General features: G+C 41.9%; 1 protein-coding gene across 4 annotated transcripts in view; it reads left to right on the forward strand.

The window, feature by feature from the left end:
* The window catches only part of arhgef28a (Rho guanine nucleotide exchange factor 28a), a 468925-nt gene that overhangs the window by 96535 nt on the left and 344946 nt on the right, over positions 1-27444 (forward strand). For all 4 annotated transcript variants that reach the window (XM_043707577.2, XM_088000126.1, XM_088000117.1 and 1 more), the window contains exons 3-5: positions 8334-8481; positions 11881-12174; positions 17528-17711. In XM_043707577.2, coding sequence (XP_043563512.2) covers positions 8334-8481; positions 11881-12174; positions 17528-17711 — 626 coding nt within the window. The remainder of the gene's footprint in view (positions 1-8333; positions 8482-11880; positions 12175-17527; positions 17712-27444) is intronic.

Consider the following 27444-nt stretch of genomic DNA (forward strand, 5'->3'; position numbering starts at 1 on the left):
CTCCAAAAAGGTAAAAACAATGACTGCGGATGCTGGAAACCAGATTCTGGATTAGTGGTGCTGGAAGAGCACAGCATTTCAGGCAGCATCCAAGGAGCTTCGAAATCGACGTTTCGGGCAAAAGCCCTTCAGTCTCCAAAAAGTCTAAGTTGAAGGGTTTTAGGCTCCATTTGATCATAGTAACAGATTTCGCCTCAGGTGAAAAGCTTTCAAGTTTAAAAATAATGTGCAATGATAGGGGAGTGTCCAGTTCCCCCAGCTCAGCTTTTCTCTGGTTTGCTGTGGTTAGCAAGCAGTATGTTTGGAAGCTGCTGGGCCCAAAGAAGCAGGTTGATGCTGATCTCGCTCTGATTTCTCTCCTGTAAGAACCTGTGTTTGATTTTACCTTTTGTGCCAAGGACTGTTTATGGGGATTGTTGCAAGTATTGGAACAGCATCATTAAGTTGGGATAATCTGTTGAGTTTTCGGATAAGATAAGTATTCTGTTCTCTTCTGTCGATAATCTTGTAAATAAATTCTGTTTTGTTGAAAACTAAGCGATTTGACCAACTGCATCCCTCCTGGAATATCTGTGTTACATCTGCTTAAAATAACTTGCAAAGTTAGGGTCTGGGCTACTTTCTTGAAATGTTTGAGGGGTTCTGGCCTGGTCCATAACAAACTCAGCCCTGCAATGTCTTCCTCATTAAGGTCTGGTGCCAGAATTGGGAGAGTTATCTCACAGACTAGTCAAACAATGACCTCTACTCGTGGAATCATATCTTTCTTGAAATATCTCAGGTAATACAATTACTGTCATTGGGTCTGTCCTGTCCCAGCAGAAGTGTGGCACAGTGATATACAGGTGGGAGGGAGGAGCCTAACTGGGATTCTCATGGCATTAGATCAAACATGGGCAAGGAATCTTCCTTCTGATAAGCATATACCTCCCACTTCCATCAGCTGCTCTTCCATATTGAACAGCACTTGGAGGAAACATTGAGGGCTGCAAGGTCGTTAGAATATATTCTGGCAAGTGATTTCAATGTCCATCATCAAGAGTGACATGGCAAACCCATTACTAACCAAGTCCTAAAGGGCATTGCTCATAGACTGGTTCTTGGGATAGGCTACGGTGTTGAAGGAATAAACAAGAGGGAAATAAACATACCTGCAATTTCCCCTCCAAGCTACACACAGTTTTGACTTGGAACTATATTGCTGTTCCTTCGCTGTTGATATGTCAAAATCCTGAAAATCCCTTGCTAACATCATTCTGGATGTGCTGTTGCCAAATGGACTGTAGTGGTTCTCTATTGCTCTCTATTTCTGTAATGCACAGAACATGACACTTGTGTAGCTGTGATTATTTTTGTTATTTTATACTCTCTTAATGGTAAACCAGCTCCAAACCAATAGAAACGTGCTTGTAATCAACTCCATTTGTAAGATGAAATGATTTTACTGAATTTAGAGTGAGGCTGCAAAATATTTTAAAACTTGCAACACAATCATTTTAAGCAATGATTTTCAGAGGCAGAAGCATAGAAAACTGTATATTTAATGGTTTGAAGGATAACTAACGAACTGGAAGAAGAACGATAAGTACATTGCATTTCCAGTAGCGAGTGAATATGTTAAATATTTGGAAGTGTTTTTATGCGCTTTTAGTTCCTTTTGACAGTCCACACCAGGCCAGTCTGGCACTAATCATTAATTACCATAGAAACGTTGAAACCACTTGAAATATTTCCAGGAAATCAGATGTCAGTGAAGTTTCCTGCCTTAGTAACGTTACTGCACTGTTATTGTTTGTGGGTGGCTTTTATCCTACATGGCTTCCCGTGTTTATTTTAAAATCATTGTTTGTTAATTTTTTGACATATTTAAATAATGCTAAGTGAATGGCATAGATCTAAGCCAGCCTTGACTCTTTATGAGGCACATCAAATTAACAGTTCAATTTTTGGCAGACTAGGTATTCTTCAAAGCATAAAAGTGACAATAAATGGCTCATGGTCTTCAGTAAATTTTTGGACAAGATTATTGAATCTGCTCTGTCTGAAAGTATTTATAGTTGACAGTTTTGTCTATACTTGAAAAGTGCCCAATGAACAATTACCATCAACAGTAAAGTCGTAGCTGTTTTCCATTTCCACTTATTTTCATATTGCACCATCTGTTAACCATCTTAAAAACAGGAGTCAGCAGATTCAAAGCTGCAACACTAAAGACAATAATGTCAATCCACAGTAAGTGACAGTATTTGCTTTCGTAACCGTACAAACAAATGAACATAATAAATAGTAGCAGGTCGAGGCTATTGAGCCCTTCTAACCTGCTCTGTCATTCAATGAGATAATGGCCAATCTTCTACTTCTTCAAAACCATTTACCTGCACTGTCCTCATATCTCTTGAAATTTTTTTTTTAATATTTAGAAGTCTATCGATCTCAAAATTGAACATTGCTAAGCTTTCACAGCACTCTGGGACAGGAAATTCCAGAGATTCACTACCTTCTGAATGATGAAATGCCTCATTGTCACAGTCCTAATTGGTCTACCCTTATTATCAGTCTAGATTTCCCAGTCAGGGGAAATATCCTTCTTGCATTTATCTGTCAATGGCCTGTCAGAATTATGATTGTTTCAATGAAATCGTCTCTCATTCTTCTTCTAAGTCCCATAGAATACAGACCCAGTCATTTATTCCTTCCTTGGTGAGTGTTCATTTGGATTTAAACCTATTGCTGAAATGACCTTAGATAATATCAGTCCTTCATCTTAATTACTCTCAATTAATAACATAAGGCACAGATTGTATGGCAGCTTGCTTTGCTGATGATGCCAAAATAAATATAGTAAGTTGTCAAGAGGACATAACCTGTCTATATTCCTTTGTAAGTAGACTAAGGGAGACAAAAAGAATTTACAGATGGAATATAAAATGTGAACATGTCTAATTTAGCAATAAGGTTATAAAAAGTATACTTTTTAACTGAAGAGAGTTTGCAGAACTCAATGCAACAGACATATCTGATCCTTAGTGTCAGACTACTCTCCACCTCATCAAAAATTTGGTCCAAACACGTACAGAAGAGCTGTCGAGATAAGGTGAGAATGTTTTTGATATCAAGGCACCATTCAACTGAGTATGACATCAAGGAGCCCTAGCAAAACCGGAATCATGGAAATCAGAGGAATGGTCTCTTCTGGTTGAAGTCATACCTGGCACAAATGAAGGTAGTTAGAGATCAATCATCTAAGCTTTAGGACATCGCTGATGGCATGACTTAGCATAATGCCTTAGTCTCATCAGTCTTCAACTGCTTTATCAATGACCTTCTCTGCATCATAAAATCAAGTGTAGATGTTTGCTGATGATCGTACCATTAATAGCATTGCAGACACTGAAGCAGTCTGTGTCCATATGCAAAAGACCTGGACATTGTTTAAGCTTGAATGTATAAGTGGAAAGTAACATTTATGCCACATAAGTATCAGGCAATGACCAGAAAATATCTAACTATTTCCACCTGACCTTCAGAGTAAATCCCCTACTATCAATATCCTCAGGGTTATCATTCACCAGAAACTGAAATGGATCAGATGTGTAAATATTGTGGTTTCAAGAGCAGTTCAGAGGGTGGGAATGCAGCAGCCAGTAAATCATCTGCTATCTCCTTAAATGCTGTCCATTATCTACAAGGCACAAGTCAGGGGTATGATGAGTACTCTCCACTTGCCTGGATAACTATAACTCCTACAGCACCCAAGAAGCTTGAAACAGTCCAAGGTAAAACAGCTAGCTTGATCGATCCACTACCTTCAACATTCACTTCCTATACTGCCAGTGCACAGTGGGAGCACTGTGTACAATCTACGAGATGCACTGTAATAATTCAACAAGGCTCCTCTGAAAGCACTTTCCAAATCTGTGACGTCTAGGTGGACAATGACTGCAGATGCATGGGATCAACACCACACCCTTCCACCTCCCTCCAAACCACACAATATCTTGACTTGGAAGTACATTAACTACTCCTTCACTGTTACTGGGTCAGAATACTAGAACTTCCCTGCTAACAATTATATGTGTGTCTATACACCCCAAGGACTGCAGCAGTTCAAGAAGGCAGCTCATCTCTGACTTTTCCAGAGCAATTGAGAATGGGCAATAAATTTTGGTTTATCCCATATCCCAGAGCAATTTAGAAAAGAGGCAGTTCTGGATGTCTCTATATGTGTATCACAAAGCTATAGCAAGTGATTGAGAGGGTAAATGGCATGTTGGCATTTATTCCAATGACAACAGAATCTAAAGGTTGGAGAACTTTCCTGCACCTGTCCAGGACATTGAGGAGATCATGTCTGGAGTACTGTGTATAGTTGTGGTCTCAACTTGTTCCAGTGTTGAAGGGCTTATTTACAAGGAAAGTTTGAACATTTTGGGCCCATGCACATTGGCGTTTAGAAGGATGTGTGCTGATCTTCTTGAAATATTTAAGGGCCCGAGAGGACTTGATAAGGTGGATGCTGGACAAATCATTCCTCTCAGGAGGAGACTAGAAATAGAGGATGGAGTTGAAGAATAAGAAATTTCCCTTTTAAGATGGTAATGAGGAGAATTTGTTTTCTCTTAGAGGGTTGTAGGTCTATGCCTGGAGAGCAGTGGAGGCTACATCATAAAGTTTATTGATGGCTGAATTAGATTTTAACAATCAAGGGTTTCAAGGATTCTGGGGAGCAAGCAGAAGTTGAGTCTACAAATGGTTCAGCCATGATTTTATTGAAGATAAGACTGCTTCTAAGTTCTATGCTCCTATTCTTTGAATTTACATCTCATTATTTCTTTGAATTTACATCTCATTATTAACAGATGATCCCTCATTTTCACACCATTTCCAATTCTGTTCCTTAAGAAATTAGTTGGTGCAGATTCCCAATGTGAATGTCAGCGTGGGTACACAGCAACTTCAACCTGCCAATTATTTGTACCGGTCATCATCCAATTATGTCTTCAGCACAATGTCCCTCCATGCTTCATCCTTTAACATTTTCCTCAACCCTTCATCTATGCAAGTTGGCATCGGCAAACCACCAGCTTCACCACATCATCATGACTATCAACTTTCACATTACTTCAGTCCTTCAGCACTTGTATTTGGAGCTCAGGGACAGTATGACTTGCATGCTTCTGTCAGGTTGTTTGGGTACATGAATGCACCCCATATGGCTGTTGCTTGCTTTTCTGTTGCTCACTCTGCACTCACTTGGAAGCTGCTATTCTCTGGATCTTGCATTAATTTTTCGCGCAGACAGAGAGGCAGACAATGGGGAGCACTGATTGGTGAGGAGGTGGAGATGTCATGGTATGGTATTGATTGCAACAGAGTCACACTTGCAGTATGTGGCAGTCATTTATGCAGCAAACACACTGTATATCTTCAAGCAAGTGGCCATGTGTCAAAGTCAAACAGGAGCAGACCTTAATGGTACCAGGAAGGACTTTGGTCATTCGAAGGTTCCATTACAGTCAGTCAGTGAGTCCATTGGATTCCTGTCCAGTACGTTGGCCATGCCAGTCAGATGCTTGATCCAACCAGAAACTAGGGATCTGGTCCTTGCAGTTGGTGTGTAGGGCAATGGACACATGCAATACTCCAGATAAATGAAACAAATCTGGGGATTATAGGTACTGTAGAAATAACAGTCTGGGGGCTAGATTGTGCTCAGTCAGGTCTGTCCTGTGAAGTCACTCTGGTCAGGTGGGCCATCATTAATCCTGGGGTTTGCTTAATAATGATCAGGGCTTATTGTTGGCAGTCCAGATCGTCCTGGGGAAACTGAGAAGCTAATGTCTGGGAATGGAGTTCATTGCACTGTATGGCTGAGACAATGATCACATGCTAGATAGAAAGGTGGGATCTGAGAAACAATAAAAAGGGAACTGGAATTTCCTGAAGGGAGCAGATTGGAGTCACTCTGGTCTCTCTATGGATAATATTTACGGATAACAAGGGGATAGCAGTTTGGGAAACCATGGACTCTGGGGAGTTAATAGTTATATCTAGGGACTCAGCACAAATGGGGAGGAGGGGAAGGCTGAAAGATCATTAGGGGTACAGGGACAGCAACACAAAGTTTCTTTATTCTTGAGGTTTCCCAATCTCACGTACTTTTCTCTGGCTAAAAGGAGTTAAGAGCTGGCTTTCTGTCACCACCCAACCACATCCTGTTGGTTTTAGCCTACTTGGCATTGTGGACCAATTTTTGATGCAGTGAAACAAAGGGATGGATTGGAGATGATGGGGAGCGGAGAGATGGCATTGTGCCCCTAGTGAGTAAGTAAGAGGCATAGAGGACAGGAAAATATTGTAGTTTAGAAGGATGAGGTAGGTAAGAAGCATTGAGTTAACATGATGCATGCAATAATGAGACTGTAATCCATATATCTCGATGAGAGGCATGTGCAACATCACAGTTAGAGTGAGTGCTGACTCTATGAGTGAGAGGTAGTAGAGAGAAAATTGCAGTGTAGAGCAGAAATGACCATTGTCCTTCTTTCAGGTTTGATGGGCATACCATTTAACTCACTGACCTGCTCCACTACCTGTGTCCAGGCCGATTATGTGTGGTGATGTGATTCACCTTCCCACTCACCACCTTCAAGTCCCTGTATGTATATTTGAAAGCTGACTCACCTTTTTGGGCAGTTTCCTCAAGGATAACAGTGCAGGACTCCATGTCAGGGTCAATTATTGGTTTGCAGAATCTGAAGTGGTGTCATCTGGGCTTTAAGTATGGTGCAAGCAGCATGATCCCTGGAGGATTTTGGTATTGGCAAGCATTATGGTGCAATTCCAAGGGAGGAGAGCTGAAGAACCTGGTTGCATAATTAAGGAGGTGAAGAGTGGAAGATTATGTGAGCACACTCAGTCCAGACCATGGCAGACAAGGTGATTTTCACTTGACAGGACACTAACTGAAAATGAGAAAACTCCATTCATGGTACACACTACTTTCTTTTAGGATTCAGTGAGGTCTGCAGATGCTGGAGTTTAGAGTTGAGAGTGTGTTGATGGAGTGTGTTGCACAGCAGGTCAGGCAGCATCCAAGGAGCAGGAAAATCAACTACTTTCTTTTACCTGAAGTATAAAGTCTCAATTTTCTGATTTGCTATGTTTACGCTTCTGTTGTCTTCGTTGAGTTTGATCTGTGCCCAAAATTGAAGAGAACATATTTCAAGAATGATATCCCAAATCTTTTGTAGCCTATCACCTTCTTTGATGTCCAGTTAATTTGTATTATCTACACAGAGGGGGCGGGAGATTGCAAATTTCATATGATCCTACAGATGCTATATACATGCAAATTATTTTCCTTTTTTTCCTTGTGCTGTCAAAGGAAGAGGTAAAGATTTGTTAAACACAGTCGTATCTAACTTATTATTGCTGGATATCTAGTTTTTAGCAGAATTCACTGGTGCATGCAGGATTGAGAACCTTGTCTGATATTCTGTGTCTCTGGTTCAGTTGCTAGATTGTGGGCGGCACGGTGGCACAGTGGTTAGCACTGCTGCCTCACAGCGCCTGAGACCCGGGTTCAATTCCCGCCTCAGGCGACTGACTGTGTGGAGTTTGCACGTTCTCCCCGTGTCTGCGTGGGTTTCCTCCGGGTGCTCCGGTTTCCTCCCACAGTCCAAAAGATGTGCAGGGTCAGGTGAATTGGCCATGCTAAAATTGCCCGTAGTGTTAGGTAAGGGGTAAATGTAGGGGTATGGGTGGGTTTCGCTTCGGCGGGTCGGTGTGGACTTGTTGGGCCGAAGGGCCTGTTTCCACACTGTAATGTAATCTAATGTAATCTAAAAAATCTAATTAACTTTAAGACTGCTGACACAAATTGTCTATTTTATCTTTAGAGAGAAAAGGATTTTATGAAATTCTGTTTCTTTCCCACTTGCATGGTGTTAACTGGACACCTGAAATTACCTCTTCCTTTTCGTTCCAACTTTCCTTCCTTTTTTCACTTTGGTGATTTGACTCAGCAGCTTACTGTCTAGTTTCATTTTAGTTAAATCTCCCTCACTGTAAAAGGTGAGTTCATGACCTCTCTGTTTGAGATATGCTCTTTCACTCCTCATAGTTCCAATAATGATCTCAGACCTATTCGATATTTTCCATTATTTTTTATGAAAGAACAACATCACTAGCATTTTACTTCAGCACTAAATTGATTCATTGTGTAAGGTTTTGCAGCCAGTATAAATTAAGTGATGTGTGTCTAAGACTTAATCCTTTTAAATATTCTAAATTAGCTGCCCACAATGTATGAACTGTTTTCTTTTTTATAGGGTCAACAATCTTTGGTAGCAGTGTTTGAAGCAACCTGTCCCGTATCTGAGGGCGCCGAATGGTACTTTGTATATGAGGGTTCACGCCAGAATCATGTAACTGTGGCACAGAGACTTAATGCTAAAATACTGCAGTCAGTTGTTCCAGGTAAGCATGCAGAGTTGGATACTTTATTCAATGTGGTGAAAAATACACACTAATACTTTTAAAAAATATATTTGATTTGGATGCACATATAGGTAGTGAAAATAAATTGTGTTCCTTTGTATTCTGAAACTGATACCTTCAGGTTCTCTTTTATCAAACTCTACGTGACTTTCGCGTAGGAAGTAATATGAGTGAGAATTTAGTCTATCAGAGAAATGTAGTTACATTTGTAGGAAAATAACAACTTATACAGAACCTTTAACATGTCAGAATGTTCCCAGGTACGTCACAAGATAAAATAACATCTGACCGCAAGTCAGATAAGACGATATTTAGATCAAATGACCCAACATCCTGTTAAAGAAGTAGGTTTTAATCAGTGTCTTAAAGGAAAAAACTGAGGTGGAGAGACATAGGGAGGGAACTCCAGAGTTTAGGACCTAGCCAACTGAAGACATGGGCACAATTGCAGGAATGATTAAATCAGAGATTTTAGAAAGCCAGCAGATATCTTGAAGGGTGTGTGGCTGGAGGATTGCAGACAAAGGGTGGCACCAGCCATGGAAGGATTTGAATACAAGGATGAAATATTTAAAATCAAGATTTAGATTGTCTAAAGGCATTGTGGTTATGTCATTGAGCTCGTAATCCAAAAGTCTGAACTATTGTGGGATTAAGTTCTACCATTCCACCATAACTTGGAATTTGAATTTAAATGATTAATTAAATCTGGAATATAAAGCTTGGTATGGTAACCATGAAAATACTAGTCATCAATTGGAGATGCCAGTGTTGGACTGGGGTGTACAAAGTTAAAAATCATACAACATCAGGTTATAGTCCAACAGGTTTATTTGGAAGCACTAACTTTCGGAGCACTGCTCCTTCATCAGGTGGTTGTGGAGTATAAGATCGGAAGACACAGAATTTATAGCAAAGGTTTACAGTGTGATGTAACTGAAATTATGTATTAAGCAAGACCTGGATTGTTTGTTAAGTCTCTTATCTTTTAGAATGAACATATTGGTTTCAGTTCTTTCATATGTAAATTGCAGACTTGTTTTAAAGTTACATTCTCAAGTGAACTTTAACAATTGGTGTCATGTTGGCCCAGATAATACATTTAAGGTGTGAGGTGCCCTGTGTGAGACTGTCTGCCACGATGTTCAGACTGATTCTAATCTAAAAAAGGGATTTACAGAATCTTACATGAATTCATGTAGTTTTTGAGCAAAATGAAATGTAATTCTGCAAGTACAAATTCACCCCACAAACGTGTGTGTGTGTGTGTGTGCATGTGGATGTGTGAGTGGGGGAGGCACCTGAAGTACTCAAGGATACCCTTATAAGAATGGAGTATGATGCTCAACTTATCAACTGCCAGTTCCAAAGTGCCACAGTGAGAAACCGTAATGACCTCCTCAGGAGACAGACACGAACTGCAACCAATAGGGTACCCTTTGTTGTCCAGTTCTTCCCAGGAGCTGAAAACCTACGCCATGTTCTTCGCAGCCTGCAGAGCATTATCGATGAGGATGAGCACCTCGGCAAGACCTTGCCCACCCCTCCACTCCTTGCCTTTAAACAATCACCAAATTTCAAACAGATCATTGTTCGTAGCAAACTATCCGGCTTTCAGAACAACACCATACAACCTTGTCATGGTAGACGCTGTAAGACCTGTCAGATTGTCAACACAGATACCACCATTACGCATGGGGCACCTCCCACCGTGTATGTGGCAGGTACTCATGTGACTCAGCCAACGTTGTCTACCTCATACGCTGCAGGCAAGGATGACCTGAGGCATGGTACATTGGCAAGACCGAGCAAAGGTTACAGCAATGGATGAATGGACACTGCACAACAATCAACAGACAGGAGTGTTCCCTCCCAGTCGGAGAACATTTCAGCGGTCATGGACATTCGATCTTGGACCTTTGGGTGATTGTCCTCCAAGGCGGACTTCGGGACAGGCAACAATGCAAAGTGCCCGAGCAGAGGCTGATAGCCAAATTCAGTCCCCATGGGGATGGCCTCAACCGGGACCTTGGGTCCATGTCACACTACAGCTGACCCCACTGCACTACACACATACACACAGATATAGACACATACACACCACACAGACGTACAACCCCCCCCCCCCCCCCCCCCCCCCCCCGCCCCCCCCCACACACACACACACACATGTTTGTGGGGTGAATTTGTACTTGCAGAATTACATTTTATTTTGCTCAAAAACTGCGTGGATCCATGTAAGAATCTGTAAATCATTTTTTAGATTAGAATCAGTCTGAACATCGTGGTAGACAGTCTCGCACAGGGCTCCTCAACCTTAAATGTATTATCTGGGCCGACATAACATCAATTGTTAAAGTTCACTTGAGAATGTAACTTTAAAACAATTCTGCAATTTACATATGAAAGAACTGAAACCAATATGTTCATTCTAAAAGATGAGAGACTTAACAAACAATCCAAGTCTTGTTTAATACATAATTTCAGTTAGATCACACTGTAAACCTTTGCTATAAATTCTGTGTCTTCCGATCTTATACTCCACAACCACCTGATGAAGGAGCAGTGCTCCGAAAGCTAGTGCTTCCAAGTAAACCTGTTGGACTATAACCTGGTGTGTGATTTTTAGCTATGAAAATACTGAGTTAAAGTTAAAACATATTTGGTTAATTAATATTGATTTTCTTAGAGGATCTAATGCTGTTAAAGAATCCCTACAGTGTAGAAGCATGCCATTCAGCCCATCAAATCCATACTGACACTCTGAAGAGTATCCCATCCAGACCCAATCCTTCTTTATCCCTGTAACCCCACATATCCCATGGCTAACCCACATAGCCTGTACACCCTTGGATATTTTAGCATGGTCAATCCACCTAACCTGTACATTTTTGGACTGTGGCAGGAAACCCACGCAAACATAAGGATAATGTGCAGACTCCACACTGACAGTCATCCGAGGATGGAATTGAGCCCAGGACTTTGGTGCTGTGAGGCAGCAGTGCTAACCACTGAGCCACTGTGCTACCTTTAATTTTTATTGAAGCAAAGCTAGTTCAGTAATGTCACATATTAGGAAAGCAAAGCTACCATTTTTATCCTGTCTGATCTCATTAAGATTCCAAACCTACAACGTGATTGACTCTTAACTTGCCTCTGAAATAGCCTGGTAAGAAAAAACATAACCTCTACAAAGAATTGTGAATGAATTCACAATTTCTGGCTCAGAAGTAAATGAGCCAAAGCCAATACATGTATAAAGTTATTTATATTATATTATTTGTAATGTTATTTATATTTAATATTATATTATATTTAATATTGCATTGTGTTTTGTCATATTTTTGTGTTCATTTTTATTCATGGATTTTGTTGTAGGTCATGATACTTCAGAAGATGTTACAGTTTCTGCCTGTATGCTCACAGAGGCAAAATCAGTATCTATCCTTGGGTGCAGCAAGATAAAATACATTGAGGATGTAGCATCTAAACTAACTCAGGTTCTCGTTGAAAGTGCCGGGATGGTGGATTGCACGAGCCACCTGACTCTGCTTGAACAATTTGGCCTCACCAGAGAGGCTGCACAGTCTTTAGATGAAAATATGACAGCTGCCATTGAGCACTTGGAATTACCACCATCTTGGAATCTGCTTGGAAAGTGGGCAGGAAAAGGTAATTAAACTGTTAAATCTTTAGTTTATATAATGCCACTCTGCACGTTTGGAATGCACAGTAATCCTTTTCCAAGTTATGCATTAGGAAGAAAGATCTTTTATGAGGGAAGTTATAGAATACATTAGATTTTTTTAAAACAAAAGTCTTGTGAAGAATTGTGTTACACCTGAAATCGCAAGAGTTTTTGAAACCAACAAAGGGTGACCAAAAAGCTGATCAAAAGAGGAAGGAAATTGAAAATGAATAAGTGTGCGTATAAAGTTAGACTAACTGCTTTTGTAATTAAATACAGAGGGGCAAGTAGCCAAAGTAAATATGTGCTTGTTATTTGGAGAAATACACCTTGGGGCGTGAGAAAATGTCAGTGTTGAACAAACATTTTGTGTATACCTTCACAGGAGAAGACACAAATTAGCTCTCAAAAAAAAAGGTATGATGTGGGTTTGCTGCAACAAGGTGTTTTACCTGATGTGGCAATGCTTGCATTATCTTTTGTAAAGTAAGAAAATAGGCTATTGTAGTATTGAAAAAATCAACACACATTTATAACAACTTTACTATTCACAAGCATGATAATCCTCAGGCATAAATGTCATGTCTAGTTTTCAGTTATTAATTTTTTATAGAGGAGCATGTTTCCTATAGAATGTCATGCTTCAAGTGATCTGAGGCAAGATAGAGTATACGATCCTTACACTCTTAGCACACATACTGTGGTACAGACCCTTTGGGTTTCTAAATTGTTGAATGGTAAGTTTCAAGAAGTGATCCATCGCAATGTTTAATCTTCCACGTGCGCTATGAATAGGTCTGTTGCTACTTCTGTCATGAGGATGTAAGGGCTACCTTTGTTACTGAGGTCAATACATTTGCCATATCTAACATGTATTCACAAGTCACTGAATATCCTGATTTACTGCTGGCCTGTACATAGGTTCATAAGCAAGCTGACATGTCAAACTCTGGTGTAGCATGGACAGGATACATGTTTTTTTTATTTCCACCCTTTGTTGTCTTTGAAAAGGTTGTAGTGAGCTGCCTTCTGTGTGCTGTTGATAGACTTGCAGTACCTTGAAGGAAGGAATTCTAAGATTTTGATTCAGTGATGGTGAAGGAATGTATGTGTGTGTATGTATATATATATATATATATACTCACAAGTCAGGATGGAGTGGATTGGAGGGGAACTTGCAGATGCCGGTGCTGGTGTTCTGATGTATCTGCTGCACTTGGCCTGCTAGTTGCTGTCTAAGGATGTTTGGCGAACTTCTGCAGTGTATGTTGTTGTAGAGAGTATATGCTGCTGCTACCTGGGAAGGGGTGGATGTTTATGGATGTGGCGTTAATTAAATGGGCTGCTGTATCTTGGATTGTGTCAAGCATCTTGAGTAGCTGTTAGAGTTGCACTCATCCAAACAAGTTGCGAGTATTCCATCACACTTCTGACCTGTACCTTGTTGATGGTGAACAGGCTTTGGGGAGTCAGGAAATGAATTATTTCTAGTCTTTGACCTGCTCTTATTGCCACTATTTATAAGGCGAGTCCAGGTCAGTTTCTGGTCAATGGTAGCCCCCAGAATAGTGGAGGATTGAGTAATGGTAACACCATTGCATATTAAGGGACTGTGATTAGATTCTCTTAGCCGGAGATGTGTTGCTGGAAAAGCGCAGCAGGTCAGGCAGCATCCAGGGAACAGGAGAATCGACGTTTCGGGCATAAGCCCTTCTTCAGGAATGAGGAAAGTTTGTCCAGCAGGCTAAGATAAAAGGTAGGGAGGAGGGACTTGGGGGAGGGGCGTCGGAAATGTGATAGGTGGAAAGAGGTCAAGGTGAGGGTGATAGGTCAGACTGGGTTGGGGGCGGAGAGGTCGGGAAGAAGATCTCAGGTTAGGAAGGCGGTGCTGAATTTGATGGATTTGACTGAGACAGGGTGGGGGCAGGGGAAATGAGGAAACTGGTGAAATCCGAGTTCATCCCTTGTGGTTGGAGGGTTCCTAGCCGGAAGATGAGGCGTTATTAGATTCTCATTAGATTCTCTTAGTCAAGGTTGCCATTGCCTGGCATTTGTGTGGTGCCAGCATTGGCCCAAATCCTTCCAAACCCTTCCTATTCATATACCCATCCAAATGCCTTATAAATATTGCAATTGTACAAGCCTCCACCACTTCCTCTGGTAACTCATTCCATACACGTACCACCCTCTGCTTGAAAAAGTTGCCCCTTAGGTCTCTTTTATATCTTTCCCCTCTCACCCTAAACCTATGCTCTCTAGTTCTGGACTCCCCCACCCCAGGGAAAAGACTTTGTCTATTTATCCTATTCATGCCCCTCATAATTTTGTAAACCCCTATAAGGTCACCCCTCAGCCTCTGACGCTCCAGGGAAAACAGCCCCAGCCTGTTCAGCCACTCCCTATATCTCAAATCCTCCAACCCTGGCAACATCCTTGTAAATCTTTTCTGAACCCTTTAAAGTTTCACAACATCTTTCTGATAAGAGGAAGACCAGAATTGCACACAATATTCCAACAGTGGCCTAACCAATGTCCTGTACAGCTGCAACATGACCTCCCAACTCCTCTACTCAATACTCTGACCGATAAAGGAAAGCATACCTAACGCCTTCTTCACTACCCTATCTATCTGCAACTCCACTTTCAAGGAGTTATGAACCTACACTCCAAGGTCTCTTTGTTCAGCAACACTTCCTAGGACCTTACCATTAAATGTGTAAGTCCTGCTAAGATTTGTTTTCCTAAAATGCAACACTTCACATTTATTTGAATTATTGTGCTAATATGACAGCATGAGCTCCCTTGTTAATTTTAGCTTTTGGTATGTGTTGTCCTGTCTTTCAGGATCTATAATATTAATCTTTGTAAATTTCTTGATTGCCAGTACCATCAATGCCATGTAAGAGATTAATAATAAGGAAACCTTGGTCATTTTTTGAAGTTTGCCTTTCACTTGGTTGTCTTTGTACTTCATTGACATGTTTGTGTATGCTTTTAACACTTTCTCCTTACTGACAATGTTACGGTATTGTACCTTGCTAGTCGCCTGTGTATTGCTGTCTGGCTTTGGCTTGGCCTTTAGAACCAGATTTACTGCATGTTTGTGCTCAGTATCCCTTGATGCCACTTGCTTTATAGATCAAGAAAAACTGGACAGGCTTGGTGCAACTAACAGCACCTGTTACAAAGTTTGTTGGTTTGGTGTGTTTTGCTGATGGTAGCAATCATATTGGCTGCATCTAAACCTGTAATTGTTGTTGGCCTGCCATGATGGCTTAACACTTGGATTCATCCTCAAGTGATGCAGTAATAAAGCAGCTCTTTTGCTTCCCTAAATGATTCTTCCCAAAGGCTTTAAATGGTGCAAAAATAATGATTACTTTCATGTGCCGCTCTGACAGGTCCCCTTTAGAAAAGATGTATGCATGCCATTTGCTATAATATCTTCAGGCAAAATGGTCAGACATTTACAGCAGCAAGAAGCCATTAGCCCATTTTGTCTGTATCAGTCAACAAAGGTCTGACTACACAAAGCCCATTTTCCAACTCTTAGTTGATAACCCTGGAGGCTGTGGTAACACAAGTGAGTATCTAAATGCTGCTGTTATGACTCACTGGGGTAGCATACTGGAAATCAAGCCCTGCTATTGACAGTGTCATCACAAAAGCAAAAGCTTTTATAAAGTACTCAAAGTTCTTCAATTTACATGATTTTCAGACCAGATTGATAGAAAACATGGACCAGGTTTCTGTACTTAACAAGGATCACTATTTATTACAAGTAATTAGACTCACATCTAATTAGACTTAGCTTCAGGCACAGTTATAAACCATTAGTATATAATACTGTTAATTAAAACTCTAATGCCCTTATGAACTCTGCCTTGAACACATACAGACAGACATACACAGAGTAAAATAGGCTATGGACAGAGGGGAAAAACTGTAAAGACAGTTCAGTAATCTTTGTTCCCAAATGCAGTTGTTGAGATGATCCTTATAACTCTTCTGCTGGCCAGTACATTTCTTCCTCTGGTATGCTTCCTCTGGTTGGTAAAGAGACACAAGGTGGCCAGTTTATTTGTAAAGGTCTCAGACATATCAGTTAAAACTGATAACTGGTCACTAGCCCATAGACCAATTAACTTTTGTAGCCAGCAAAAGCTGCATCAGTAAACCCTCTCAGCTCCAAATCATCAGCAAATTACACTCCAATTACTGCTTGTTCAAACAATTGTGCACAATACTTACCATTGGTGTGAGGTTACTTGATTTTCAAAACTTTACAATCACCCTTTGAAACACTGGCTTCAAAACAGCATTTTCTCATTTCAGTAACCTTTAAAAAATATAAAATAAAAAAGACACGGTCCTCACACTGCTAAACTGATAAAAGAGTTTCTGACCTTGTGAAAGTTTAAGAATAGTGTGTAAAGGCATATTGTTCTGGTATAGCATTGTTTAGTTCTCAGCAAAAGTCTGATAGCAAAAGAAAATGACAAATGCTGCAAATTTGAAATAAGAACTGAAAATTTTGGAAACATTCAGCAGACCAGTTGGCACCTGTAAAAGTATAAGATAGATTCTGATATTTCAGGTGTATTTAATTCTTAATTTATAATCTGACTCGGGGTAAGCTCAATGTGTTTGTCTTTTTCTTTCGAAGGTTTTCATTCTAAATTAATAGAATTTCCCTTGTTGATGTCCTCTAAGGGAAAAATGTTGATTAGACAGCAGCTCTTCTGGAATTCGAACCAAATGAGACTTCTAAACTCATTTGTCTTCATGACAATTTCATTTCACATTCGAGGATCTTAGATATTTCATCATAATCTCATAGAAACCCTCCAGTGTGGAAACAGGCCAGTCATCCCATTGATTCCACACCATCCCCTCCAAAGAGCATCCCACCCAGAAATTAGAATCATAAAAGGAGCAGAATCGCAGATCATGAGAAGTGCTACAGGGGCATTGAAATGTCAGGCTGGTCAAGGGACAGGGGTTAAAAGTTTGTAATGTTGACAGAATTGTGAACCTTGACATTCCTTTGTACACAAATGTTGCCAGATCTGATCTAGTAATTTCTGGTTTTGAATAACTTGGGAGTTGGGAACAAGTTAAGAAAAAGACAACTGTTCAGTTTTACCCCAGTTCAGGAGCAGTCTTTTTATTTTCTACAGTCAAAACTCACTGTAAACCTGAAGAAAACAGTTAATCTTACCTGTAACAATTGTTTAAGGGCAGTAGTCGCCAAGAAGATGAATGTTTTTTTTAATGAAATACCTTCCAAACAAATGAAATAAAACTTTACCCTGATTTTCTTTTTTTTAATTTTAGAGATATGCTACAAGGAAACCCTGCTACATGTTTCAGTGAGACTAGGTCTTTATAAATTCTCTCAGTTTTTACTGTGCCAATCTGGTGGTATCCAAGCTACCATTGTGCCCAATGAGGAAGGAGTGATGCCCATAGACTTAGCATTACAGAATGGGATGCATTGCCTCGTTGAATTTTTGAAAGAGTAAGTACCTGATCTTTGTTTTTCATTTTTCATTTTGCTGCATTTATTTTTAACCTGATGACTGCAAATCTGTTTCAATTCTTATAACTGCTCAATTAATTGGATAATAACTTAATTATAGATTGAAGTGGAAGTTATAGGGCCAGAAAAGAATTAGAATTTAAATGACCTTATAAATGGGAAAAATGTTAAATTTTACATATGAATATATAAGTAAATATAGGAAGAGTATTAACTTGAATGATACATTTTACCAATTCAAAGGACGTGTATGCTGGTGAGAATGTTTTGGTCATACTTTAATCTCATTAGTTTAAATATGCTAAATTGCACATCTTAACAATTCCCACACATGAACAAATGATAAAGAGGATGAAAAGAATTAACATTAATATGGCACATTTACACTCGTCCTGACTGAGGAGTACAATACAGTTCTGTTTTAACCAGGATGAAAGTGGAAAGTTGTGTTTTATTATCTGCTTCGAATTCTGTAAAGTATCAGACAGTGTAATTCCATATTTGTGTCATAGGATCATACTGTACAGAAGAGGCCTTTCAGCTCCCTGAGTCTGTACCACCATATGCTTTATTTTTTGTTCGAAATGTATCCATGGAGCATTACTCATCCCTACTTCCCTTTGGCATACGTATTTCAATCATATGGCTGGTGTAATATATATAGCAGTAATTTTGCAGAAGCTGTAGAATTAATGGAAGTTAATTTGACACATAGTAATGTGCAAAATACACTTTGGGATAAACTCAAGGTGATACCAACCAGGAAAATAAAACCTCTGGATTAGTGATTGAGTGAAGCAATGTGCCATAAATATTTGGGGATGAGTAAACCTAGAGTGTTCTTCATAAAAAAAAATCAGTTGACTACAGCAGGTTGGGACAATATTGGCAGTGTGGTTCTTTCAATTTGGAAATAATTTCTAAACTAGTCAGATTGATTAAACTAGTTGTATGCTGTCTGACACAGGAAACTACAGGGAGGTCAGAACCAATTTTTTTGATACAGCAAAGAAAGCCCTCCTGTGACTCACAACATGTTTTTGGAATTAAATAGGTTTTTCATATTAACCAGCTTTGTGAGCTGTGATGTAAAATTGGGAATACTCCCACACATTGTAAGGTTAAAGCAAATTGTAGGGCAATTGGTGGATGATTTGCCTTGTATCTGATCCTGTTCTGTCCAATGTGTGAAATCCTTAGAGATAGTAAAGTTCTTAGACAAATTCGTTAATTTTAAGAAGTTCGATCAGACTGAATGAATGAAAAAGAGAGAGTTGGAGGAAGACCGATTGTCATAGATCTGGAGAAGATTGCACAGACCAGGAGGAGACACCATAAAGAGATTTGAACAGGATAAGAATCTTAACCTTGAGCCATTGCAGGAAATTAAGCATAGAGGGTAATGGCTTATTAGAATTGATACAGGATACAATATGAACAGTTTTCAATGACTTGTAACTCTTTGATGGGTGGATTATAGAAGGCTGGCCAAGATGGCATTGGAATAGTTGAGATTGAAGATGACAAAGCCATTGAAAAAGACTTTAGCAGCAGAGGATTGATGACAGGCAATTTTGTGGAAGTAGAGCTAGCTGATCAGTGCGCAGGAAAGGGTACGAGGTTGAAAGGTCAATTTGTGGTCAGGGAGAGAGTGCAGTACAGGGTAATGATATGATGTTTGTGGTAGGTGCTGAAGACATCATAGATTCAAACAGTACAGAAGAGGCCCTTCAGCCCATTGAGCCTGCACTGACAGAAAACTGTTCTAAGTGTTTGTTAGTCCCACTTTACAACACTTGGCCTAAAGCTTTGAATATTATTATGTCTTCTCAAAGTTTTTTACTTGCAACTCCTCCAAGACCAGGTGTTGGATAAGCAATAGAGCTGTGAATTGTCAGTGTATATGTGTAAACTGACCACCTATTCGCAGCTAAATGTTGCCAAGAACAGATTTGTAGATGAGGAATAATTTGGGTCAAAGATATATCTTTCAGGAATTCCAGAAATAACAATGTGGAAGTGGGAAATGAAGCCATTTCTGAAATCCTTCTGGTTGCGCAAGTAAAAGTGGAACCAGTTGAGCTCTGCCCTGCTGAGCTGGTTAATGGAGAAGAGCCAATGAACCTGGATGCTTTGGTTAATCTTGTCAAAAACTGCAGAGAAGTTTGAAAGCATAAGGAGGAAATGTGAGAATGTCACCAGACATCACAATACAATATGCAACTTAATTTCTCTCTCAGAAAGCTATGGACACCGGGACAGTTGAAGCTTTCAAGAGTGAAATTGATAGATTGTTTCAGGGTAATGATATCAAGGGTTATGGAGTAAAAACTGATATATGGATGTTGAGCCACACATCAGATGTAATGCAATGAATGGCAGAGCATTCTTGAGGGACCAAATGATCTTGTTCCTAAGGAAAGGTCATTGCTTCATCTCGCTTCCCGTACAACACTCTGGCAGAAATTAGTAATAACATTTCTTAAACAGCTGTCTTTTAGACTAACATGCTAGACTGGGCCTGAGGTAGACAACAAGAGGGGAAAATGTACTTGATCTCATCCTCACCAATCTACCTATCACAGCTACATCTGTCTATAACAGTATTGGATGGGGAGACTACTGCACAGTCCTTGTGGAGACTTCATCTTCACACCAAAGCTGCACCGCGTTGTTTTGTGAGGTCTATTCCCATGCTAAATGGGATAGATTACAAACTGATATACCATCTCAAAGCTGGACATTCATAAAGTGCTATGGGCCTCAGCAGAATTGTAATTGTTCAAAGTCAGTAATCTTATGGCCCTGAATATAGCCCACTCTACTATTACTACCAAGACAGGAGAACAGCATTGGTTCAATGAAGAGTGTGATTAACATACCTAAATATGAGATGTCACCTGGTGAAGCTACTTTAATTCCAAATAGCAAAAACAGCATGCAGCAGACAAAACTAAGTGATGCCACAATCGATGGGTCAGATTGCAGCCCCGAGGTACTGTCACATCTAATTATCCATGGTGGTGAGCAAATAAACAAATATCCCTATTCTCAATAGTGGGGAAGCTTAACATATCAGTGATTAGGCAAAGCTAAAATATCTCTTGGCCTCCTACTGAGGTGCCCACCATTACAGATGCCAGCCACAGCCACATGATAAAGAAATGATCAACTTAGTTGGCTGGAAGCTGGTTTGTGATACAGAATGATGTCCAGAGTATGGGTCAAATTCCTGTATCAGCATGAAGACCATTGTCTTCTCAGCCTCAAACCTGGCTGCGAGATAAATAGGAGGAGTGAGGGGCTGCGGGGAAGGTAGTTGGGAATGTAATAGGTACATGAAGGTGTGGGGTGATGGTGCTAGGTCACACAGGAGGGTGGAGTGGATAGGTGGAAAGGAAGATGGATAGGTAAGACAGTTAAAGAGGGTGGTGCCAAATTGGAGGGTTGTATCTGGGATGAGGTGTGGGGAGTGGAGATGAGGAAACTGGTGAAATTGAAGTTGATGCCATGTGGTTGGAGGGTACCAAGGTGGAAGATGTGGTGTTCTTCCTCCATGTGTTGGGTGGCTAGGATTTGGCAGTGGAGGAGGCCTAGGACTTGCATGTCCTTGGCGGAGTGGGAAGGGAGTTGAAATGGTCAGCCACAGGGCAGTGGGGCTGTTTGGTATGTGTCCTAGAGATGTTCTCTGAAACGTTCAGCAAGTTGGTGTCCTGTCTCCCCAATGTAGAGGAGCCCTACCTGTCCATCTTCCTTCCCACCTATCCACTCCACCCTCCGCTCTGACCTATCAACATCACCCCACCTGAATCTACCTATCGCCATCCAAGCTACCTTTCCCCCAGCCACACACCCCCCTCCTATTTCTCTCTCAGCTCCCTCCATTCTCAGCTCCCCCCCGCCCCCAACATTTCTAATGAAAGGCTTATACCCAAAACATTAGCTGTCCTGCTCCTCGGATGCTACCTGACCAGCTGTACTTTTCCAGTGCCACACTTTTCGACTTTGCTTTTACATGTCCTGTTTTATCACAATGAAAATATACTAGAATTCTAACATCAGTTCTATTCTTTGAACTGTCCTTTTTTTCTTGATTGGAACAGCTTCTGCCTTCTCTTTTAAGCCACATTCCTGCCTGTTCTTCCAGCTACCATTGTTGATGGTGCTATCAAGTGGCACTTACTTACAATAACCTGCTCTCAGTTTGGATTACTCCAGGACCACTCAGCTCCTGACCTATTACAGCTTTGTTGTGGGGAAAATCACCATCCTCGGAATCAGAGTCGGGGTTCAACAACAGAGTTCATTATCCAAGGAAATACCGGAGCTCTGGGGAGAGAAAGACACCAACAGCACAGTGGTCAGCTGGGTGTCCTCACTCAACCTGGAGCACATGTCAAGCCACTTTTATACATTTTGTAATATAATAGGTCAGTGATGAGGTTATTGTCTTTGTAACATAGTTTGTTTATTGTCAGCATTGCAGAATTGTTGATAGTTTCGGTACAGTCATTGTCAGTTTCAGTGCAGACTTTGTCAATTTCAGTGTCTATGTGCAAGTCCATTGCTGTAGTAATGGGCGTTAATCGCTCTTCCTGAGGATGATTACTGCAGTCCTGGCTATTAGCACTTTGTATTGGATTTGTATCAAGCTGTTAGCATTTCTATCAAAGGTGTTGGCTGTATCCAGACACTTCAGCGGGCAGTATACGTTACTCATTTGTATTCTCTCCCTCACCTGCCTTAACCTAATCAACTAGGTTGTGAGTGCATTGTGCTGGCATTCTGGTTGCTCCAGTCAGTATCTGTGTTTGCTCTGCTGTCTGTCTCCATATAGTGGTCCGGCGGCCATCTTATGTGTCAAGTGGCCAACCTATGGCTCAGCAGCCATCTTGTGAGTCCGTGTGCCGAATGTCACCCTGCCCCATGCCACCTCCCATGTCACTCCCCCCTTTGCAGTCAAGGAGGTGACTTTGGAGAACTCCCGCAGACTACCCAATTTACGTGCAGAAGTAGGTCATCTCTAGGGGCTCCTCCTTCCAAGGGGTACTGTGACATGCCAGTTTCTTGGGAGCTCTTCCATGGTGACACTCGCTGCTGGCACGGTTATCGTCAGTAGTGCCTCACAGCAGAGCTTTAAATGCCCAAGGCCCACATAGCATGCCAGCACGAGTACAATGAGGAGAACTATCCCATGTGCCAGATAGGGTCCCCAAGATTTACCTATCAACCAATTTAGCCAGATGTCTATGATTGTGGCTCCCTGTTGAAAATCATCTAGCTGGTCATGGATATTCTTGATGGCTTCTGTAATGTCATAAGAGGTATCAATAATGTGGGTGATACAAATGTCATCAATAATTGTACAAACTCCCCCTTGCCGTGCTAATTGATAATCTACCGCCTAATGTGTCTGCTGTGTGTAGAGTCTGAGTTCAGCCAACTCTGTGTTAATTGCTTCCAGAGCTTTTGAGGTATTATTGCCTAAGATTGTCAAGCCACATACAAGGTAATTTTGTTTTTTTTTAACAACCCCTGCTGTGCATTTCCCAAAGATAGAGACCCCAAGAATCCATATCCCAATGATGACCCCAACATGGTAGGGATCTGCCAGTCAACACGGAACTCCTAGCTGATGGAGCGGGCCACTATACTTCTCCGGACATGTCCCCTGCTGGGGCATGGTACAGTAAGGGGTGCAATTGTCCCTACCGCGAACAGGTTTTGGAGGTCTGGGGTTTTGTCGTGTAAGTTGCTTTAAGTAGAAAAACAAATCCCTTTGCTGCTCGGTAACATACATTGTCCTGATCTTCCATCTGTCTGTCCACCCATGTCTCCCCGATCCCCTAGGTGCCCCCCCCCCCCCCCCCCAAGCTGTGTCAAATGGGTATGTCCCCTGACAAGGGTGCCATTGCACTGACCACATATGAATTGTCTGCCCGCGTCATATTTAAGCATGCCTGCTCACTGCAGGTGCAGATAAACTGTTCCCTGGTGACTGTACAATGCTGATAAGTGCACTGTGTCTGGATGCATGAGTCATTTTTGGGAACCAGGGCATAAACGCATCCCCATCCCTGTCCTGTGAAACAAAATGGTTAATTACCTGGTTTTAAATGGGCTATTTGCCGTTTTGTTAATGGCTTCTTGTTCCAGGGCTTTTTGAGCTGTTCAATCCGCTGCCTGGTGTCCTTTGAATTGTCACCAACCTGGCCTGTCTTTTGTTGGCTCCTTTTGATGGGCTTTTATTTTTATTACTGCAGCCTCTTTTGGCTGTTCACTGGTACGAAATAGTGCCTGAATTCTTAATTGGTGTCTGAAAGGAGCTCCCCCTGCAGTGGTGAACCCTCTACCACCCCATGCCACCATGTAGCCGTGGACTACACCGAAGGCATATTGACTGTCGGTATATACGTTCACGGTTCTTCCTTTAGCTAGTTCCAGTGCTGCTACCTGTGCAGACTGATTTCCACCAATCCTTCCAGACATAACTATTTCTAACTTAATCATTTATCACAGCCCATCCTGTTTGTGGCGACACTGCTACATATTTTTGTGACCCATCCACGAAGAGGGTCTCCTTGGCTGTGTCTAGGAGGGTATCTTTTACTCTCCCCCATCATCATCCCCATCTATATCCCCACAGTTGTGTGGTTCCCCTGTGTCTAGAATTACTACGGACTGACTTAGGGGTAAAAAAATTGTCTCCCACTTAGCCCTTTGCATATTGGAGACGGCCCTCAGTTTCCTTGTGTTTAGCATCTCTACTGGGGTGTGTTTAGTGTGGAAGATGACATTCCCTGTCATTACTATGGGCTCACTAACCCTAACGAGAGTGCGGTACTGCAGATGCTAGAGATTAGAGTCAAGATTAGAGTAGTGCGGGAAGAGCATGGCAGGTCAGGCAGCATCTAAGGAGCAGGAAAGGCCCTTCATCAGGAGGTGCTATGCATCTGGGCAACCCGGTTTCTACTGGCCCTAGCTGAAAAATGTGTTGCTGGAAAAGCGCAGCAGGTCAGGCAGCATCCAAGGAACAGGAGAATCAACGTTTCGGGCATAAACACTTCTTCAGGCTTCTTCGTACTTATGCCCAAAACATCGATTCTCCTGTTCCTTGGATGCTGCCTGACCTGCTGCGCTTTTCCAGCAACACATTCTTCAGCTCTGATCTCCAGCATCTGCAGTCCTCACTTTCTACTGGCCCTAGTTGAGTAATACCCTATGAGCTTCTCCTGCTACTGTGGTCTTGGGTGACCACTGCGGAGTAAACTTCTCCTTCATTATTATAGTGGATGTGAAAATCTTTGTTGGGATCTGGCAGCCCTAACCCAGGGGCCGATATGAGTCGGATTTTAAGCTGACTGTATGCCTTCTCCTGTTCTGGCCCCCAGGTTACAGGTTCCAAGGTGGGCTTGCCTCCTTTAGGTTAGATTAGGTTAGATTCCCTACAGTGTGGAAACAGGCCCTTCGGCCCAACAGGTCCACATCAACCCTCCGAAGAGTAACCCACCCAGTCCCATTTCCCTCCGACTCATGCACCTAACACTACAGGCAATTTATCATGGCCAATTCACCTGATCTGTGCATCTTTGGACTGTGGGAGGAAACCGGAGCACCCGAAGGAAACCCATGCAGACACTGGGAGTATGTGCAAACTCCACACAGACAATCACCCGAGTTTGGAATCGAACGTGGGTGCCTGGTGCTGTGAGGTGGCAGTGCTAACCACTGAGCCACCGTGCCTCCCCCTTTAATTAATCTCTGGATCAGTTCAGCCAATTTTGCCAACTCGAGTATAAAGCTCTGACTGTAGTTGATCTTTCTGACTCCCCTGACAATAGTAGGTCGTGGCATCAGTTGGAGTGCCTTCTTGCGGTCGTTGGGCATTTCTTTGAGTCCATGGGATAAAAGGTGCCCCATGTATAAGACTTGGGTTTTGCCAATTTGTGCCTTAGTGGGGCTAAATTTTAATCCTGCGGTTGCCAATTCCTGTAGTACTAGACATAAAGCTTCCTGGTGTCCTGACCCGGACTCTGAGGCAATTAGGATATCATCTGCATATTGGAGGGCAGTGCTACCCTCTGGTAAACCTACTCTCTTCAAAATTTTGCTCATCACCCTGTGAAAAACAGTGGGGCTGTTGTGGAACCCTTGTGGCAGGCAAGTCCACGTGTACTGCCTGTTCCTTACTGTAAAAGCAAATTTATTCTGGGATTCAGGGTGTAATAGGTGAGACCAGAACCCGTTGGCTATGTCTAAAACAGTAAAGATCTTGTGTTTGGGGGCCAAGCCGTTTAAAATGTTGGAGGGGTCAGCACAATGGGATGCAATTTGGGGGTGACAATCAATGGTGAGCCTGTAGTTCCCATCAGGCTTTATTACTGTCCACATTGCGGGGTTAGTTGTACTTGTGTTTTTTTTCAGGATTCCTTGTTTCACTAGTCCTTTCACTATCTCCACAACTGCTTTTTCTGCTTCGGGTTTTATTGGGTATTGCCGGTGGGGCTTATGCTCTGGTCCGGGAACCTTTATCGGGTCTCTGTTAACTAGACCTGTATCTAACTTTGTTTTTGCCCATGCTCCGGGCGGGGGCGTAGTTGGCTCCAAAGCCCCCCTTTTCGAGGTTCCAGTCCCTACTGGTGGCTGGAGCCACTTTAATAGCTTCAAGGTGACGTAAGTTTCCCAATCTCGGTCCTTCGACCGTCCTGTCTGGGCCAAATCAATTTCCCTTTCGCACAATTGATTAGAACATTATATTCTCTCATGAGGTCATTGCCCATTATTGTGCCCTCATTATTTTGGCATACATAGAATTTCATGGGATATATATTGTTTATTTCTGCGAGGGTAGTTTCGCTTTGGTAAGCTGATGTTTTATCCCTTCCTATTCCAGTTAAGTGAATCATTTTATTTGTGTGGGGTAAGGGCACGTTTGTGATAGATACAGCCACTCCTGTGTCTACTAGCATTTCACATTTCCTTCCTCCTATTGCTGCGGGCACGTAAATGTGCCTCTCTCCCTTACCCTCACCAATGGGGCAGCTGGTTGTCAGCTCTACTGACCTTGGGACTCCCGCGGTTCTGCGGTGTTCCGGGTGGTGTTTGGGGGTGCCCATACTTTTCCCAGCACACTGCTTCTATGTGTCCTATTCTTTTGTAGTGGCTGCAGTATTTTACATTGTTCCCTGATCTATTCTCTGCTTGTGGGACCCTACATTCTCTAGAAAATTGTCCCTGCCAGCCACTGTTGTGGCAGGATAGTTTTATTCTGGTCTCGCCTACATTCTGGTAGGCTGCTTTGTCAGGTCTTGCCTTTATTGCAGGAGCTTCTGCCTCTTGCATCATGCTAGCCCACTCAATGAGATCATCATAATCCTGGGACATTATTACTTCCATTTTCATGATGGTTTGGTGTATGCTAGGGAGCCCATCTCAAACAGCTTGGATGAATGCCTTGTCCCCCTGGTCTGGGTTCACTTGCCTTGAGCATTCCTGATAGACCCTAAATAATCATTCCCCATAATCAGAGGCTCCTTCCCCTTTAAGTTGCTTAGTAGTCATGATCTTGCTCCAGTTCGTGGGAGCATTTCCGAGCACCATCTGGATTTTTTCTTTAAAATCGGTGAAGTGGGCCTGCTAGGCATCTATCTCAGCTGTAAGGGCAACGACATGTGTCCACCATCCTCCCCTAAAGTCTCGGGCTGCTGTGGCA

The sequence above is a fragment of the Chiloscyllium plagiosum genome, unplaced genomic scaffold (assembly GCF_037043375.1).
Source record: "Chiloscyllium plagiosum isolate Xiang-an unplaced genomic scaffold, Cpla_swu_hap1 HiC_scaffold_2, whole genome shotgun sequence".
Taxonomy (NCBI): Eukaryota; Metazoa; Chordata; class Chondrichthyes; order Orectolobiformes; family Hemiscylliidae; genus Chiloscyllium; species Chiloscyllium plagiosum.